The following is a 20225-nucleotide window of genomic DNA, read 5'->3' as shown; positions in this document are numbered from 1 at the left end:
AAGGGCAGTTCAAACAACAAAGTTCATCGTGAAGCAATCTGAGCCGTACCTAGCCCTCTTGTCCTATAGGGCAACTCCCATTCAAGCCACGGGTTTTAGACTGGCAAAGCTGATGCTAGGACGTCAGATTCGCACCACTTTAACCTCTGTGGGTGTCTTCCAGCCAACTAGCTCTGTTCCTCGGGATGAGGTCCTTAGGAGGGATGAAGAGGCTAAAAGGGGCTATCAATTATTCTACGACAGGAGACACTCTGTGAGGCCCTTGCAGGAGCTAAATGTGGGGCAAAGTGTCAGAGTTAAACTGGATGATGAGAAGAAATGGAAGACGCCTACTACGGTAATTGGATGCTCTCCAGAACCAAGGTCTTATGTAGTCCTTACTGATGGAGGGACAGTCACACGTCGAAAACATCTTCAGCCAGTACCTGAGAGTTTGGGACTGGATGCCTCAGTACCACCGCCGGTAGGATCCCCTGTTTTAAGAGGGGTGCCTTCCCCTCAGCAAGATCACAGCGGGGATACTTCTTTGCTTCCAGCAGACTCTCAATCACCTTCTTCTGTATCAGAGGACAGTTCATGTAAAATGACATCAAGTGGAAGGGTGGTGAAACTTCCAGCCCGTTATCGGGATTAGCACTAGTTAGAGCAGTGACTGAAAGTATGGACAGAATTATCCCATGGTCACTGTGGACTAGTCTACCCTGATGTCCAAGTCAGGATTCTATTGTTGTTTATATATATATATTCTCTTTAACTTGTTATTTGTTGTATACAAAACAAAACTATTTCTGTATGCTTCTTGTATACCTTGTTATTTGATGTATTCAAAGAAAAAAAAATATATGCTTTGTCCTTTGAAAAGGGGGAAGATGTGATGAGGGTGGGAAGTGATGTCACCGGATGGGGGCGTGGCTCAGGGTTATTATTGTCTATATCGCAGTTACCAAGTCAGATGTATTGTGCAAGCTGTATACTTCTATGATCTGCAATAAAATAGCGTTGTACCTTCTATGCTGTGTCCTGCATCTCATGACAGCAGATACTGCACAATACATGGAAGAACAAGGGTTTCCAAGTGTCCAGTATTCAACCGGACAGTCCAGTATTTTAGCAGGCTGTCTAGTATAATCTTCACAAAAATACTGGACACTTAAAGGGATACTAAACCCAAACATAGCCACCAGTCTGCAAACGCTAACTAGGTGCTGAATCAAAAATCGGCTCCTATGCTTAGATTCCTGTTTTTTCAAATAAAGATAGCAAGAAAACTAAGAAATTGATAATAGGAGTAAATTAGAATGTTGCTTAAAATTGCATGCTTTATAGCTGAATCATGAAAAATGTGGGTTTAGTATCCCTTTAAATTTCTATTTTTTTTTTTTTTAAAGTCTGTGTGTTAGTTAAATGTAAAAGGCCTCCTATGCCTCAACACATTACAAGTATAGAGCAGGAAGAAGTGAGGGTCAGTCAAAGGTGAAATCACTTCTGTTTACATGTGTTACTGTCAGCCAAAGAGTTAAAAATATTTACTGTTACTGACAGTCAAGGGGTAAAATGAAAAGCTCTCTGATGGAAATGGGCCTCAAATCAGTCTGAGGACTCCTCTCAATAAATCTGAATCACCTCAATTGTTCACCTGCTTCCTGTGAGACAAAGGAAAGACTAGAATACCAGTGAGGTGGGGAGGATTAAGTGCTCTTAGAGCTTTGAGAATCTTTGCCTCCTCCTAGTGGCCAGGAGTTGAATTCCAGGAGTAATGGCTTGTGTACTCTCACCACCTTTTAAAGGAAATATGCATGGTGGGATCAAGAGAGAGGGCTAAGGTAGTGTTTTTGGAAGGGGGGGGAGTATTGTGTGACCCTATCTAACATTAAGCCCAGTCACTGACAGGTTGTCCAGTAGTTTTGTGGAGGACAGCTGGCAACCTTAGGAAGAACACATCTATTAAGCTAAAACATAGTTCATTGAAAGTTGTTTATACATAAGCACAGTACATGAATTTTTTATTGCACCCCATCATTTTAAGGAGGAAGGACAAAACAACCCCTTCCTACCACTGTTTATTCCCACACTTGCCCCACCCCTAGCCACCAAGTGATAAATATATACTTTCCTTACTCTAACTACAAGACTTGCCGCTCCCAATCAGATTTTGTTAATGTGTTTAACCCCTTCGTGTGAGTTAAACACATGGTAGGGTCAAGTCACTAGATCAAATATTACATGATCTAATAAATTAGACCATGCAATTTTTGCATTAGATTGTTCCTGTAATAGATTTTAGAAACTAAGCAAGAAACACACACAAACTTTACCTTTTTCTCTTTAATTGTTTGCATTTATATTGAATTGGTGCTTAAATAAACATATCCAATCATGGGTCCATACAATCTTATTACATTTTTGAGAAAACAATTTTTTAATGTGATTTTAAGAGAACTCTGCTGCTGTACTGGGTAATTAATTAAAGCAGTCTTAGAGTTTGTGTTTATCTGTGTGTGAAACAAATTAGGGGGGGAGGGGGAATCTTCTAAGTATATAAAGTTTAAGCAACTAATGAAGGCCTGATAACATAATCACAGTTTGCAAGGATCAAATAATTGCTTTAATCATCTCATAATTAAAAGGACAGTCCACTAATCATTTTATCAACTGAGTGCCACTTAAAATGAATAGAAATATCTATGTTTTGCACAAAAATAGCCTTTTCTGACTTTTGCTCATAGAATTCAAATTTTCCTTAAATATTAGCATATTTGTAAAGTTGACAAACTGCTACAGTAAAGCTGTCACATTCAACCGTTTGGCAGTGTACTCACTTACATGTTTGATATTTGTAGTCTAATTAGTAGCACTTAATGAAAAGCATGACCGTTAATTCAGTTTTACACATGCAACATTACATCACATGATGTTAACAAATGTTTTCATTCAGTTCATTTCTGCTCAGCATTAAAGCCTTTATAAATATTCAGGTTTGCTGCTATGGAATCACATATTCACAGTGCTTGGCTACAGATTACAGACCCTTGTATCTACAGGCCCAGAAATGCAGTGACAGTGCCACTCTCCTTACCTTTATAACAGAGGCTCCCACTCTGGACAGAGGACTGTGCATCTGGGCGGCGGCGGCCATGTTAGCAATAGTATTGAGGTGATTCATCTGATTCATTGCCATGGCAACAGATGCAGGAGGTAGGCTGACGGGGAGGAGGGGGTGAGGCATCATCATGAATGGTAAGTCTAATCCTAAAACAAAATTTCCCAGCATTAATACAGTACAGCACAGTGTAACACAGGTCACGTGTATACAGTGTTTTCTACAGCATAATTATCTAATCCCTTTAAGGGACGACACTTACAAAAATGCACACTGCAAAGCTGCTGTAATTCTAGAGGCTCTCACCAGTCTAAATGTAACCTTGCAAACTGTATTTCTACAGACATATCTCCCAACAAAGGATGTGCACATTGGGTAAAATTAAATAAGAACTCTTTAGCCTCACTAGCTACATTAGAGCCTATTATTTGGTGCAGCATATTTACCAAGGTATAAATAGTGAGTAAGCTTTAAAGTCTAAAAGACTGGAGAGACTTCTTACTGATTTAAGCAGCCAATGGGACCCTCCTTCAATAACTCATATATTGATTTAAAGTAAATGTGATGACCCTTTATGAGCCTGCAACATAAAGTTGTTTTTGCTGTGCCAGCTTGTTGATACATTAATCATCTTTTCTAGTAGAAATAATGTGTGTATGGATAACTTAACACATTATTGTTACCTTTTATTTTTACATCATTTATGCAAAACTGACATCTGAGGGTTTGGAAGGTTCTTGTTGCTAATTGTTATGCTTTACCACACTATTAATTAGAGCTACAGTATACTCTAAAAGTTGATATCATGTAGATGAAAGAGCACTATTAAAATGTGTTTCTTTTTTTAATTAAAGAAAGAGTTAGGCAAAGTGATTAAAAACACAGGTAAAGTCCCTATAGTGAGCCACAAGCATTGCCGCTCTCAAGGTTAACACAGCATGTGATTGAAAGGGTCATGTGACTGCTGCTGATGATGATTGGTTCACTGGCTGTGTCCTGCTTGGGACCAGCAGCTCTCTGCAGCTGATAAACAGGACTTTACCTATGTGTTTTATTACTAATGAGTCTGCAACTCTATCTGTTTAACCTCCACTCAGGAGACACAGATGGTCCTGAGCAGAAACTGCTGCTGACCCAATCAACAGCATTAGTTGCACAACCCATGTGTCTTTTATGTGATCGTTTTAGTTTCAAAAATGTAAAAAATATATGCTTTTCAGATTGTTTTCTTTACTAGAATAACTAGCGTTTCCAATGACTCATATGCTAAACATGTGCATTTAATAAATAGTATAATTCTTGGATTTCAGGAAGGACATAAACATTAAAGGAATATGAAACAGTCTGTTTCATTATTGTAATAAAAGAAGCACCAAGAAGTGGGTTATACTTAAAGGGATACTATACCCACATTTTTCTGTCATGATTCAGATAGAGCATGCAATTTTAAGCAACTTTCTAATTTATTCCTATTATCAATTTTTCTTTGTTCTTTTGCTATCTTTATTTAAAAAGGGAGGAATGTGAAGCTTAGGAGCCAGTCCATTTTAGGTTCAGCACCCTGGATAGCGCTTGCTTATTGGTGGCTACATTTAGCAAACCAGTAAGCTCCCATGTTATGAGCCAGTAATGGACTGGGTCTCCTAATCTTTACATTTCTGCTTTTTAAATAAAGACAGCAAGAGAACAAAGAAAAATTGATAATAGGAGTAAATTAGAAAGTTGCTAAAAATTGCATGCTCTATCTGAGTCATGAAAGAAAAAATGTGGGTTTAGTATCCCATTAAAAGAAAGCATTGCAATATGTATTTATCATTTTAAAAGGATTCTATCTTTCATTTCTATTTTTTCTAAACTTCATTTGTGCCGTGTTCATTACTTCCTGTTTCAGCCCTACAAGTGGGCTGTGGTCTCTACAGGAAGCTTATCTAGCTTGATTCAGCTAATACTATATAGTACCTCAGCAGTGGGAGGACATACATTACCATACATATGTATTTAATAGACAGATACATTATTTCCCATACAGCTAAGGAGATCTGCAGGAAATGCATTAGAAAATGGAAATCACAACCTCAACACTCACAAATTTCTGTTTTTATTTCAAACTTGTATTTTTTTAATTTTAAAGTACAGTATTCTCCTCTTTAGGAATGGGGTTTATTTTGGCAATAGCATTGTTATTAAGCTTAATGCTTGCCATTAAGTCTTGTTTGTTTAAACGCTTAATCTTCTTATAGTTATATACATGCAGCAAGAGATACCCCATTCTTTAGATTGAGGTTTGGAAATCTCGTGCACAGTGAGCGTGAGGTTTGGAAATCACAGTCTGTACAATAAGAGCGAGGTTTGTAAATAGCGGGTTGTACAGTGAATTCTGCAAATCCTCATCATTTCTTTATATCAGTTTACAGTGTGAGAACTGCTAAAATCCTGATATAGAATATGAGATAAGTTGCGAGAACTTTCTTCTTATGGATATTATTGTTCCATACTGTCTTCTTGACTTTAGATGAATATCTCACCAAAACGTAAAACGAGTTTTCATAATTAATTTTTAATTTTTTTTAACATTTTAAAAGTTTTAAAAACGTAATTGATCAAACATGCACAGTCAACCATCATGCCTGTATACAAATGGCATCCATATTGTTTAAGTGTAATATAACCACTTTATCCAAATGCAAAAAAATACACATAGATTTTTTAACCCATTTGTTATTTCAGTGCTCGTCATCCATTATCGGCAGTTCCGAGTGCTGTTGTGGGAAAATGGGGATCAAATCTTGTGTGTTTTAACAATATCTGTTGTATTTCATTTGGAAAGATTTTGATAATTTTAACGAAAAAATAAATAACGGCCTTTCCAGTTTTTCCGACATCAAAAAGATTGGTATCGAACCCTTTATTTGATACCATTGAAATGCAGGCAGAATTATTTTTGTGCACGCTTCCAACCTCACAGAGACATTGTGAACATGCAAGAAGAGTTTACAGTAATATCGATGATGAAAAACTGCGCATGCGCATTTTGTCTTCCTGGCAGGTCACGAAGGTGCAATGAAAACATAGAGCGTGTGGGACAGCTTTATAAATCACCTACACTACAGTAAAGAAAATAAAATGGGGGTGGAGGTGCAGATAATAAATAGAGTAACAGTTTTTGTAAAATTACACATTTGTGCTTTATTAAATATAATTATTTCAAAAGCATCTTATATTAATGCATGGAAAAGAATGCATAGTTACTTTGACTTCAACATCACTTTAAAACTATTTGGTTTACTGTCAATTTAAGTTGCAAAAGTATGAAAAAGAGGGAAAAATATATTTCTAAAGTAAAGGCAACTCTATTATAGTGTAATATCTGCTACTGCTTTAAAAATAGAATGTTACTAATCCTAAAATAATAAATGACCAAATAATGGTATTTGGGAATCATTGTAAAAAGGGTTGTCTTTGTCATTGGGTAAAAAAAAAGTCTGCTGCCTAATGGCTATTTGCGTAGGGTTAGCTTTGCAATCTTCATTATCTCATTTTTCATTGGCTATAAACCTGGCTGCCCAGTACAATTAATATAAATCTGTACTGCAGAACTGTTAAGCTTTTTATTAAAAGAACATGGTAGTTGTAGTCTTTTGGTTCATTCATTAATTTAAATGTCATTCTAGTTATGTCAAGTTCTAACATAAGTATTTGTTCATATCTGCTACCAATAGCTGCACTAGAGGGATGCTGGAGGGGTGCTATGGACACCCCAATCATAAACTTAGAACCCAAACTTTAAAAGTGCCAACTAATTTGAATTTGACAGGTCTAGCTTTTTTTGGAGGCTGAACAGGAATTTAAAACAAATAAATAAAGCTAGAAATAGTTGGCAGAAGACAAGTTAAATGGACATAAAGCCCAAAATATTTATTTTATGATTCAGATAGAACATATTTTAAACAACTTTCCAATTTTGTTTCTATTACCTAATTTGTTTTGTCCTCTTGGTATCCTATGTTGAAAAGGATACCTAGGAAGGCTCAGCAGCTGCTGATTGGTGGCTGCACGTATATGCCTCATGTTATTGGCTCACAATTGTGCATTGCTGTTTCTTCATCAAAGAATACCAAGAAAACAAAGCAAATTGGATAATAGAAGTAAATTGGAAAATTGTTTAAAACTGTATTTTGTATCTGAATAATGAAAGAAAAATTTGAGTTTCATGTCCCTTTAACTCACCTGTACTCTGCTGATTTTCAACTTTGTTGTTACATTTATGTTTCCACAGTTTTTTTTTCAGACCCTCCTCAGGTTGTATCATTATTATAGGGACATAGAATACAATTTTAAAAAAATAAATCCAATTTAATTCTATTATCAAATTTGTTTCATTTTCTTGTTGTTCTTTGTTGAAGACATACCTAGGTAGGTAGCGTGCACATGTCTGGAGCACTACATGACATAAAATAGTGCTGCCATCTAGTGCTTTTGCTAATGTATAACATTGTTGGAAAATTGCTGCCATATAGAACTACAGACTCATGCACACTCCTGAACTTACCTTCTGCTTTTCAACCAAGGATAACAAGACAAAGAAGAAAATTTGATAACAGAAGTAAATTTGAAAGTTATTTAAATTTGTATTTTCTATCTGAATCATGAAAGAAAAACTAGGGGTTCTATGTCCCTTTAAATCAGTTAGTAGAACACCAATGTACAAGACAAATATGCATGTTCCTTGACTTGCAATTGTGTCTAGAATATAATAAAATAATAATATATATCTTTGCCTTTTGTCTCCTAAAAAGTTATTACTCTAATTCTAATTTCTCCATAAATTTTAACTTCCTTGGGACACATTTACAGTTTTTGTAGGCTCATATAATATGTTACATTATTTTAATTTAAAGGGTAAAATTAATTTGGCGAAACATTTCTTAGATTTTATGTCCATTATTTAAAGTAATGAATTTATAATATAGTTCTTTTTAAAATATATTTGTGCTATCACATTGTATTGAATTATACAATAAGCTATTGTAATCTTAAATATGCTTTTACAACAATATATTAATTTCAGTGTTTTCCAATTTTATTGAAGATGATTTTTTCTTTCTTTTCATTAAAAAAAAGAAAGAAAAAAAAATAGTTTATGTGTCTGTGATACAGAGCAAATACAGAGCCTATGATGATATCCTTCACTTATAGTAAACTACTTAAAGGCAGGGATGTCGTCTTTCATGGAAAAAAATACAGGATATGCAAATTATGTACATAAATCAAAAACTAAATCTGATAGGAGTGATTTAAAATGATAATTTATTTCAAATTAGATTATCATATACTTAGATTTTTCAACATAACAGGTATTTATTTCTATATTAAATCTTTATTCTATATATCAACCTGAAAGGAACATGAAACCCCAACATTTTCTTTTATGATTCTTGGTATTCTTTCTTGAAGAAGCAGCAATGCATTAATGGGAGATAGCTGAATGCATTGGGTTGGCCAATAGTAAAAGAGCAGCCACCAATCAGCAGCTCCTGAGCCTACCTAGGTATCCTTTTCAGCAATAGATACCAATAGAACTAAGCACATTAGAACATAGAAAGTTGTTAAAAAAAGAAAATAAAAAGTTGTTAAAAAACACAAGCTATGGGCAAGATTACATATGCGGCGTCGCCCGCAAAAGCCGGCAACGCCGGGTTTTACGTGGTTTTGGTATCACATATATACGGCACTGCATATAAATGTGGTGCGCCTATTTCACTGTCGCCCGCAATTTTTATTCCGATAAGATAACATAGAACAGCGTCACAAATCGGTATCACATATCGTAACCCCCGTAACTGCCTGAAAATATAAACTAACACCTAACGCATGCGCAATATCTATCTACCTGTCAACCGCAATCCCCCACCGCAACAACTTATAAAGTATATTAACCCCTCCGCCATTAACCCACATCGCAATAAACCTAATAAATGTAATAACCCCTAATACACCATTAACCCACATCGCAATAAAACTAATAAAACTATTAACCCCTAATACGCCATTAACCCACAACGCAATAAACCTAATAAAACTATTAACCCACAACGCATAAACCGAATAAAACTATTGACTCCTAATCCGCCATTACCCCACAAAGCAACAAACCTAATAAAACTATTAACCCCTAATCCGCCAAACCCACACAACGCAATAATCCTAATAAATCTATTATCCCCCTAATCTTCCAAACCCTCACAACGCAAATAACTAATTAAATTACTAAGCCCCTAATGTAACACCCCCTAAATTAACCCCAATTACCTAAATTTAAAAATACTAAGTTACAATTAAAATAAAAAAGCTAAGATTAAACTAATCTAAGATTACAAAAATAAAAAAGTCTACATTACATAAAATAATAAACCAAATTATCAAAAATAAAAAAATTAAACCTTATCCCTATGAAAAGAAAAAAGCCCCCCAAAAAATAAAAACACCCCCTAATCTAATACTAAACTACCAATAGCCCTTAAAAGGGCCTTTTGTAGGACATTGTCCTGAGTTAAACAGCTCTTTTACCTTAAAAAATACTAAGTCCCCCTCTAACAGTAAAACCCCCACCCACCAAACCCCCCAAAATAAAAAACCTAACACTAAAAAAATCCTAAACTACCCATTGCCCCTAAAGGGGCGTTTGTATGGGCATTGCCCTTAAAAGGGCATTCAGCTTTTTTACTGCCCTTAAAAGGGCATTCAGCTCTTTTAAGAGAGCCCAAGAATTTCCTAATCTAAAAAAAAACAAAACCCCCAAAAATAAAAAAAAAGCCTAAATCTAACCCCCAAATAGGTACTCACCGTTCCTGAAGTCCGGCGGAGAAGGTCCTGTTCCAGACGGCGGTAAAGTCTTCTTCCAAGCGGCCAACATCTTCCAAGCGGGGTCCACTTCCTTCTTCATCCAGGACCAAGCCGGCATGGAGTAGAGATGAGCGCGGAGCAGGATCGGCGACCGTGGAACCATGGAGCATGGAGGATCCTCTTCGTACGATCACCGCCATACACTGAATAGTGAATTCAAGGTACACGTTTAAATATGGCATCCCTTGCATTCCTATTGGCAGATTTGATTCTTCAAATTCAAATCAGCCAATAGGATGAGAGCTACTGAACTCCTATTGGCCGTTCAAATCAGCCAATAGGATTTCAGTAGCTCTCATCTTATTGCCCAGAAAAAATCACTTGTAAGGGCTATTGGTAGTTTAACATTAGATTAGGGGGTGTTTTTATTTTGGGGGGGCTTTTTTATTTTCATAGGGATTTGGTTTAATTTTTTTATTTTGGATAATTTTGTTTATTATTTTCTGTAATGTTAGACCTTTTTATTTTTGGTAATTTTAGATTAATTTATTTTAATTTAATCTTAGGTTTATTTTTCTAAGTACTGTTAGGATTTTTTATTTTAATTATAATTTAGTATTTTATTATTTTATGTAATTTGGGGTTAATTTAGTGGGTGTTAGGTTAGGGGGCTTAGTAATTAAATTAGTTATTTGTGTTGTGGGGGTTTGGCGGATTAGGGGTTAATAGTTTTATTAGGATTATTGCGTTGTGTGGGTTTGGCGGTTTAGGTGTTAATAGTGTTATAAGGTTTGTTGCAATGTGGGTTAATGGTGGATTAGGGGTTAATAGTTTTAATAGGTACTTTACGATGTGGGTGAATGGCAGATTAGGGGTTAATACATTTATTAGGTAGTTTGCGATGTTGGGGTTGGCGAATTTAGGGGTTAATACTTTTATTAGGTAGATTGTGATGTGTGTGAATAGCGGATTAGGGGTTAATAGTTAAATTAGGCATATTGCGTTGTGGGGGGTTGTCGGTTTAGGGGTTAATACTTTTATTATTATTACCGATGTGGGTTTGATGGTGGATATAGGGGGGGTTTGGGAGGCGATTTAGACTTTTACGGGAGATTTTACTTTTTTTATTTTCTTTGGCGCCAGCAGTTTCTAAAGTGCCGTAAGTCACTAGCGACTCCAGACATTTGTATTTAGGCACATTTCTGGACATCGCTAGTTTATCCAACTTACGGCACTTTATGAACTGCCGGCTGGGTTTATTTGATACCCCGATGTGCAAAGTTAAATTACGGGCGGTGCGAGTTTAATCAGTTGCGCTGAAGCTTGCGCCGCATATTTAATCTCGCCCTATATCTCATTCCTGAAATAAAAAAATTGGGGTTCATGTCCCTTGAGCATTAACAAAATACTGGTGATGTCTGTAAAATGCTGGCTTAGATGGCATCCATCCTAAAAGTGTCTAGTGTTGATAAAAAATGTATATTACCATAGTGCAGAGTGTCTTTAAACATGTTAATAATGGTGCATGCCTAAAACAAAAAGTGAGGTAAAAATGGTATAAATTTAAAGGGACATTACAGCCAAAATTGGAATCCAAATGCATTTCAGTTTTGAATAGAATCATTTTTTGTAATATAAATGTATGAGCAAAAATGCTTCTAATAAAAACTATAGCTGTTTCAAAAGTGTATTTAAGTATGCTTAAGGTGCTTGTACCATTTGGTAATGACTTAATTTGTAAATTGCTGACATAATACAAACTTCATTAGCACTCTGAGCAGCTGCAATATTTATAATGCTGGTGCACTGAGAATATTTAGTTATGCTTCACATGCGCATGCAGTGATAACTGTTACTAGAACCATTTTTGACAATACATATATATATTGCAAATATGTTTCTATTCAAAGATGTAATTGATCTATGTGCATTTAAATTTTTACTGGAATGTCCCTTTAAACAAAATAATACAGCTGTTCTAGTTGTGTACTTCCCACTAATGCTGAATGACAAATAGGTACTTTTTGACAATGGGGTCAATTCCACTCTTTTAGAAAAATGTACCATTAAAGGAACACTATTTCATGCACATATACCATAACTATGAGCTATCAAGTATTACAATGCAGTACCTGTCTGCCAGTAAGCATTAGTAGAAAGCGCTTCAATGGCGCTGCAACTTAATGTGTTGTTAAACAGTAAATACATGCTAGATGTAATGATGTAGTCAAAGCAAAGATTAGTCTGAGAACAGTACATATAAGTGTGTGTGTACATATATATATATATATATATATATATATATACACACACATATATATCTGTAAAGACACCCTATTAGATAATCACTTTAACAATTATGTCTTCCACACAGCCTTGTTTGAAGTCTCTTTTATTGCATGTTTTATATCTATAGAAAAATAGTGTAAAGAGATAGCTTTATACTGCTGTGACACACTAAATTGTATCATTTTACTATTGATATACTCAGGACCGGACTGGGAACAAAAATAGGCCCGCGCATTTAAAGGCTGAGCAACCCACATCAGTTAGACTTCTGTCAGCTAGGTACCCATAATAGACCAGAACGCTCATTCTGCAGCACCTCTGCTTACAAATTGGTAGATTGTAACAGCTTTCCTATTTTTACCCATATTAAAGGGACAGTCTACACCAAATTGTTTATTGTTTAAACAGATAGATAATCCCTTTATTATCCATTCCCCAGTTTTGTATAACCAACAAAGTTATATTAATATGTTTTACCTCTGTGATTACTTTGTATCTAAGCCTCTGCAGACTGTCCCCTTATCTCAGTGCTTTTGACAGACATGCAGTTTAGCCAATCAGTGCAGCCTCCTAAATAACTTAATGGGAGTGAGCACAATGTTATCTATATGACAACACATGAACTAGTACTGTCTAACTGTGAAAAACTTTCAAAATGCTCTGAGCTAAGAGGCGGTTTTCAACGGTTTAGAAATCAGTTTGAGCCTACCTAGGTTTAGCTTTTCAAAAATACCACTAAGGGATCAAAGCAAAATTAATGATAAAAGTCATTTGGAAAGTTGTTTAAAATTGCATGCCCTATCTGAATCATGAAAGTTTAATTTTAATCAGACTGTCCCTTTAAGAGAGGATGGGGCCTCTATATAGCACTGTATGCCCTATGCCTGTATACCATATGACCAGTCCGGGCCTGGTTACTTGCTGCTCATTATTTATACAAATACACGCCTAGATTACGAGTTGTGCGGTAACAGGAGTGCAGTGCTAACTTGCAGTTTATTCTCACCGCTCACTTTCCTACAGCGCTGGTATTACAGGTTTTTATCAACCCAGCGTTAACAGGCAAGAAGTGAGCGTAGAGCAAAATTGCGCTCCACACTGCACTCTAATACCAGCGCTGCTTAAGTGAGCGGTGAGCTGGTTATACGTGCTTGTGCACGATTTCCCCATAGACATCAATGGGGAGAGCCGGCTGAGAAAAAGTTTAACACCTGCCAAAATGCAGCGTAAAACTCAGTAACGCAGCTCCATTGATTCCTATGGGGAAACTAAAGTTTTGTTTACACCTAACACCCTAACATGAACCCCGAGTCTAAACACCCCTAATCTTACACTTATTAACCCCTAATCTGCTGCCCCCGACATCGCCGACACCTACATTATATTTATTAACCCCTAATCTGCCTCTCCGGACATTGCCGCCACCTACATTATACTTATTAACCCCTAATCTGCCGCCCCCAACGTCGCCGCCACTATTCTAATTGTATTAACCCCTAAACCTAAGTCTAACCCTAACACCCCCCTAACTTAAATAGAATTTAAATAAATCTAAATAAAATAACTATCATTAATTAAATTATTCCTATTTAAAACTAAATACTTACCTGTAAAATAAACCCTAAGCTAGCTACAATATAACTAATAGTTACATTGTAGCTAGCTTAGGGTTTATTTTAATTTTACAGGCAAGTTTGTATTTATTTTAACTAGGTAGAATAGTTACTTTTCAGGGCAATGGGGAGTTTAGGTTTTTTTAGTTAGGGTTTTATTTGGGGGGTTGGTTGTGTGGGATGAGTGGGTTTTACTGTTGGGGGGTTGTTTGTATTTCTTTTTCAGGTAAAAGAGCTGATTTCTTTGGGGCAATGCCCCGCAAACGGCCCTTTTAAGGGCTATTGATAGTTTAGTTTAGGCTAGGTTTTTTTTTATTTTGGGGGGCTTTTTTTATTTTGATAGGGCTCTTAGATTAGGTGTAATTAGTAATTTGTTTTTTATTTTCTGTAATTTAGTGTTTGTTTTTGTAATTTAGATAATTGTATTTAATTTATGTAATTGTATTTAATTTTGGTAAGTTATTTAATTGTAGTGTAGTGTTAGGTGTTAGTGTAGCTTAGGTTAGGTTTTATTTTACAGGTACATTTGCATTTATTTTAGCTAGGTAGTTATTAAATAGTTAATAACTATTTAATAACTAGTCTACCTAGTTAAAATAAATACAAACTTGCCTGTAAAATAAAAATAAACCCTAAGCTAGCTACAATGTAACTATTAGTTATATTGTAGCTAGCTTAGGGTTTATTTTATAGGTAAGTATTTAGTTTTAAATGGGAATAATTTATGTAATGATAGTAATTTTATTTAGATTTATTTTAATTATATTTAAGTTAGGGGGTGTTAGGGTTAGACTTAGGTTTAAAGGGTTAATAAATTTAGAATAGTGGCGGCGACATTGGGGACTGCAGATTAGGAGTTAATAAATGTAGGTAGGTGGCGGCGATGTTGGGGGCAGTCAGTCTCAAAGTCTCAAAGTAGTATCAAAGGCAGTCAGTCTCAAAGTAGGATAAGACGATTATTTTAAAATGTCATATTTTCTCTAACAGAATGCACTGTTTTCCATTTATATATATATATATATATATATATATATATATATATATATATATATATATAAAAATATATATACATATATAAAGCAAGACTGTATTGTTAATTAACATATGATAAAATATAAAGTGTTATTAAACAAATACTGACAATAGTAAATTCATGAGCATGTTAGCATAATAGTAGCTAATCCCCTGAAATAGAAATATAGAAACATACAGCTAGATTACGAGTCTTCTGTTAGGCTTAAAAAGCAGCGTTGGCCGGTCCCAGCGCTGCTTTTTAACGCCCGCTGGTATTACGAGTCTTGCAGGTACAGGTGTACCGCTCACTTTTTTGGCCAGACTCGGAAATACCGCAAATCCACTTACGTCAATTGCGTATCCTCTTTTTTCAATGGGACTTGCATAGCGCCGGTATTACGAGTCTGCAAAAAAGTGAGCGGTAGACCCTCTCCTGTCAAGCCTGGTACCGCATTTTAAAGTCAGTAGTTAAGAGTTTTACACTACAACGCCGTAGCATAAAACTCTTAACTAAAGTGCTAAAAAGTACACTAACACCCATAAACTACCTATTAACCCCTAAACCGAGGCCCCCCCACATCGCAAACACTAAAATAAAAAAATTTAACCCCTAATATGCCGAACCGGACATCGCAGCCACTATAATAAATATATTAACCCCTAAACCACCGCACTCCAGCCTTGCAAACATTAGTTAAATATTATTAACCCCTAATTTGCCGTCCCTAACATCGCCGACACCTACCTACAATTATTAACCCCTAATCTGCTGCCCCCAACTTCGCTGCCACTATATTAAAGTTATTAACCCCTAAATCTAAGACTAACCCTAACCCTACCCCCCCTAACTTAAATATAATTTAAATAAATATAAATAAAATAACTATCATTAACTAAATTATTCCTATTTAAATCTAAATACTTACCTATAAAATAAACCCTAAAATAGCTACAACTAGTTATATTGTATCTAGCTTAGGGTTTATTTTTATTTTACAGGCAAGTTTGTATTTATTTTAACTAGGTAGAATAGTTATTAAATAGTTATTAACTATTTAATAACTACCTAGCTAAAATAAAGACAAAAGTACCTGTAAAATAAAACCTAACCTAAGTTACAATTACACCTAACACTACACTATAATTAAATTAATTCCCTAAATTAAATTAAATTATCTAAAGTACAAAACCCCCCACTAAATTACAGAAAATACTAAACAAATTACAAGATTTTTTTAACTAATTACACCTAATCTAATCCCTTTAACAAAATAAAAAAGCCCCCCCAAAATAAAAAAAGCTCAACCCTACACTAAATTACAAATAGCCCTTAAAAGGGCCTTTTGCGGGGCATTGCCCCAAAGTAATCAGCTCTTTTACCTGTAAAAAAAAATTACAGATCCCCCCCCAACATTAAAACCCACCACCCACACAACCAACCCTACTCTAAAACCCACCCAATACCCCCTTAAAAAAGCCTAACACTAACCCCCTGAAGATCACCCTACCGGGAGAGAAGTCTTCATCCAAGCCGGGCAGAAGTGGTCCCCCAGACGGGCAGAAGTCTTCATCCAGATGGCATCTTCTTTCTTCATCCATCCAGCGCGGAGCGGGTCCATCTTCAAGACATCCAACGCGGAGCATCCTCTTCATCCGGAGTCTTCTTACTAAATGACGGTATCCAAGATGGCGTCCCTTCAATTCCGATTGGCTGATAGAATTCTATCAGCCAGTCGGAATTAAGGTAGAAAAAATCCTATTGGCTGATACAATCAGCCAATAGGATTGAGCTTGCATTCTATTGGCTGATTGGATGGATGAAGATAGAAGATGCCGTCTGGATGAAGACTTCTGCCCGTCTGGAGGACCACTTCTGCCCGGTTGGATGAAGGCGTCTCCCGGTAGGGTGATCTTCAAGGGGGTTAGTGTTAGGTTTTTTTAAGGGGGTATTGGGTGGGTTTTAGAGTAGGGTTGGTTGTGTGGGTGGTGTGTTTTAATGTTGGGGGGGGGATCTGTAATTTTTTTTTACAGGTAAAAGAGCTGATTACTTTGGGGCAATGCCCCGCAAAAGGACCTTTTAAGGGCTATTTGTAATTTAGTGTAGGGTAGGGCTTTTTTATTTTGGTAGGGCTTTTTATATTTTGTTAGGGGGATTAGATTAGGTGTAATTAGTTTAAAAATCTTGTAATTTGTTAATTATTTTCTATAATTTAGTGGGGGTTTTTTGTACTTTAGATAATTTAATTTAATTGTATTTAATTTAGGGAATTGATTTAATTATAGTGTAATGTTAGGTGTAATTGTAACTTAGGTTAGGTTTTACTTTACAGGTACTTTTGTATTTATTTTAACTAGGAAGTTATTAAATAGTTAATAACTATTTAATAACTATTCTACCTAGTTAAAATAAATACAAACTTGCCTGTAAAATAAAAATAACCCCTAAACTAGATACAATGTAACTATTAGTTATATTGTAGCTAGCTTAGGGTTTATTTTATAGGTAAGTATTTAGTTTTAAATAGGAATAATTTAGTTAATGATAGTAATTTTATTTAGATTTATTTAAATTGTATTTAAGTTAGGGGGTGTTAGGGTTAGGGTTAGACTTAGGTTTAGGGGTTAATATGTTTATTATAGTGGCAGCGACGTTGGGGGCAGCAGATTAGGGGTTAATAAGTGTAGGTAGGTTGTGGCGACATTGGGGGCGGCAGATTAGGGGTTAATAAATATAATGTAGGTGTCGGCGATGTTGGGGGCAGCAGATTAGGGGTTCATAATTATAATGTAGGTGGCGGCGGTGTCCGGAGCGGCAGATTAGGGGTTAATAATATAATGTAGGTGTTGGAGATGTCAGGGGCGGCAGATTAGGGGTTAATAAGTGTAAGATTAGGGGTGTTTAGACTCGGGTTCATGTTAGGGTGTTAGGTGTAGACATAAATGTATTTTCGCCATAGGAATCTATGGGGCTGCGTTAGGAGCTTTACGCTGCTTTTTTGCAGGTGTTAGGTTTTTTTTCAGCCAGTTCTCCCCCATTGATTCCTATGGGGAAATTGTGCCAGCTCACCGCTAACGTAAGCAGCGCTGGTATTGAGGTGAGATGTGGAGCTAAATTTTGCTCTACGTTCACTATTTTGCGGTTAACGCCGGGTTTATAAAAACCCGTAATACCAGCGCTGTCTGTAAGTGAGCGGTGAGCATAAACTGCCCGTTAGCACCGCACAGCTTCTAACGCCAAACTCGTAATCTAGCCTATAGATATTGACAGCAGATAAGAGCCATATAGGCCCAGCAAGTCTGTCCGATATTATTACCTAAAAGCATAAACTTATCTAGTCAGTAGGATAGCCTTATGCTTGTCCCAGGCATTCTTAAAGTCCCCTGTAGTGTTTGTCATTACCACCTCTTGTGGAAGTTTATTCCATGAATCAATCACCCCTTTCTGTAAAGAAGTGCTTCCTCAAATTACTCCTGAATCTACTACCCTTCAGATTGAGATCATGACCCCTTGTTAGAGAAATGTATTTTCATGCTTCACAAATGAACTGAATTGTCAGAAAACCTCTTGGCAGTGCCTGTTTTTTTCTGTAAAAGTACAGTACAGATGGGTGGATATAAGGAGATGTTGATGATTAGAATGCAAACAACTTCCATCTGTCAAACACACTTACTAGAGGCTGAATATATACGTACTGTTGGCAAGCAGGTGGTTTTGTTGTAGAGGACTCAGTGGATGTTGCCCTGCAAGACCTGACTGTCCTGACATTGATATGTGTCCTAGTCCATGTTGAGACCCGCTTGTTGTTATTGGTGACTGCAACTTCTCTTTATCCCAGGACGACTCGCTGCCACCTGCGCAAAGAAACATCATACAACACCCGTCATACTTAATAAACGTAAAATAACAGTATGTAGTTGTATGAAACTAAAGTCAAAGTATGGTGTAAATGCAGAGCAGCGCTAGCTCCTTAGGAAACCACTACTGAAGCTGGTGCTAGTAACATATGTTTGTATATTTTCATCTTTTAATTGAAATGAAAAGTCAAAATTAAACATTTATGATTCAGACAAAGCATGAAATTGTAAACAACATTCCAGTTTACTTCAATTACCAAATATGCTTTGTTCTCTTAGTATCGTTTGTTAATTTGTAGGCTCAAAAGCAGCAATAAACTACTGGATGCTAGCAGAACACATCTGGTGAACCAATCACAAGAGGTATGTATTCGTAACCATCAGCTAATTCCCAGTAACGTATTGCTGCTCTTGAGACTACCTAGGTATATTCTTCAACAAAGGATACTAGAAGAACAAAACAATTTGATAAGTGAAATCAATTGGATTTTATTTTAAATGACATGCTCTATCCAAATCATGATTTTTTTTGTTTGACTTTACTGTCCCTTAAACTAGGCACTGCTATTGGGGCTATACATATCAGCAATGAAACAGTTACATACTGAACTACCTTGTCATTTTTATTTACTAGGTTAAAACTAAATTAAAAATGATTCAGTAAACATGATACCTTTTCAGCTAATGAATGTTTCACAATGCAAGATGGATCAGCCAGGAGGTCTTGCACATGACTAAGGAATGAGACTGATGGAAATACTGAAAGCTTTGCATGCAAAGCTATTAGTTAATCAATACGAATAACTTAACCACTGATGAATTGCCCAATGGATGGAGATATACAGGACAAAGTGAACGACCTACAGTAGCCATGAAATAAGCCACTTCTGCTGGTGGCAATAACAGCTTGGGTCAGCACAAGATCCCATTTCATAACTGAGTTATTAAAGGGACGTTAAACACTAAATACATTTCATAAGTATAGTATTTAAGTGATTCCCGCTACCCTCTAGTCATAGATGCCGCCATGTTTTGAAGTCTATTTTTTTTTTTTGCACATGTGCAGTAACTCGCGTTCAGATACCTGCAGTGTACCTTAGGTTGCAAAATAGCAGCGCCCATGACAAAAGGGTGGTGCATGAAATGTAGTTAGTGTTTAGTGTCCCTTTTAGAAAGCACCAACATTTTAGATTATGTTTGTTCCACACTTCCTAAAAAGGCCATAAAGCTAATTCTGTAATTTCTATAAAATGTTGCAAATTACCTAAAATAAATACCTGATTTGAAACGTTTTTGAAGAAATTATTTGGCTTTTGCCTCAAAAGAAAAGTAAGAAATGTTAAATGTTCATTTAAAAATATGCTTTAATGCATATGAAAATGATCTTTTGACATATCTCTCAGATAGTCTAAAGCAGCTGAGACAAAAAAACCTTATTCTGAGGGTGCAAAAAAAGGTGGAGCAAAGCAAACGTCAATTAGGGCAGCTGCACGGCTTGTATCTACAGAGAA

At 36.0% G+C, this 20225-nt stretch overlaps 1 protein-coding gene across 2 annotated transcripts in view; it reads right to left on the bottom strand.

Annotated features, from left to right (window-relative positions):
* The window catches only part of DACH2 (dachshund family transcription factor 2), an 862115-nt gene that overhangs the window by 220146 nt on the left and 621744 nt on the right, over positions 1 to 20225 (bottom strand). For both annotated transcript variants that reach the window (XM_053699352.1, XM_053699351.1), the window contains 2 exons: positions 18553 to 18711; positions 3077 to 3249 (listed from right to left, as the gene is read on the bottom strand). In XM_053699352.1, the coding sequence (XP_053555327.1) occupies positions 3077 to 3249; positions 18553 to 18711 (332 nt within the window). The remainder of the gene's footprint in view (positions 1 to 3076; positions 3250 to 18552; positions 18712 to 20225) is intronic.

Source organism: Bombina bombina, chromosome 1, assembly GCF_027579735.1.
Source record: "Bombina bombina isolate aBomBom1 chromosome 1, aBomBom1.pri, whole genome shotgun sequence".
In the NCBI taxonomy this organism is placed as follows: Eukaryota; Metazoa; Chordata; class Amphibia; order Anura; family Bombinatoridae; genus Bombina; species Bombina bombina.
Note: the sequence above shows the minus strand (reverse complement) of the source record. Positions and strands in the feature narration are given on the sequence as shown.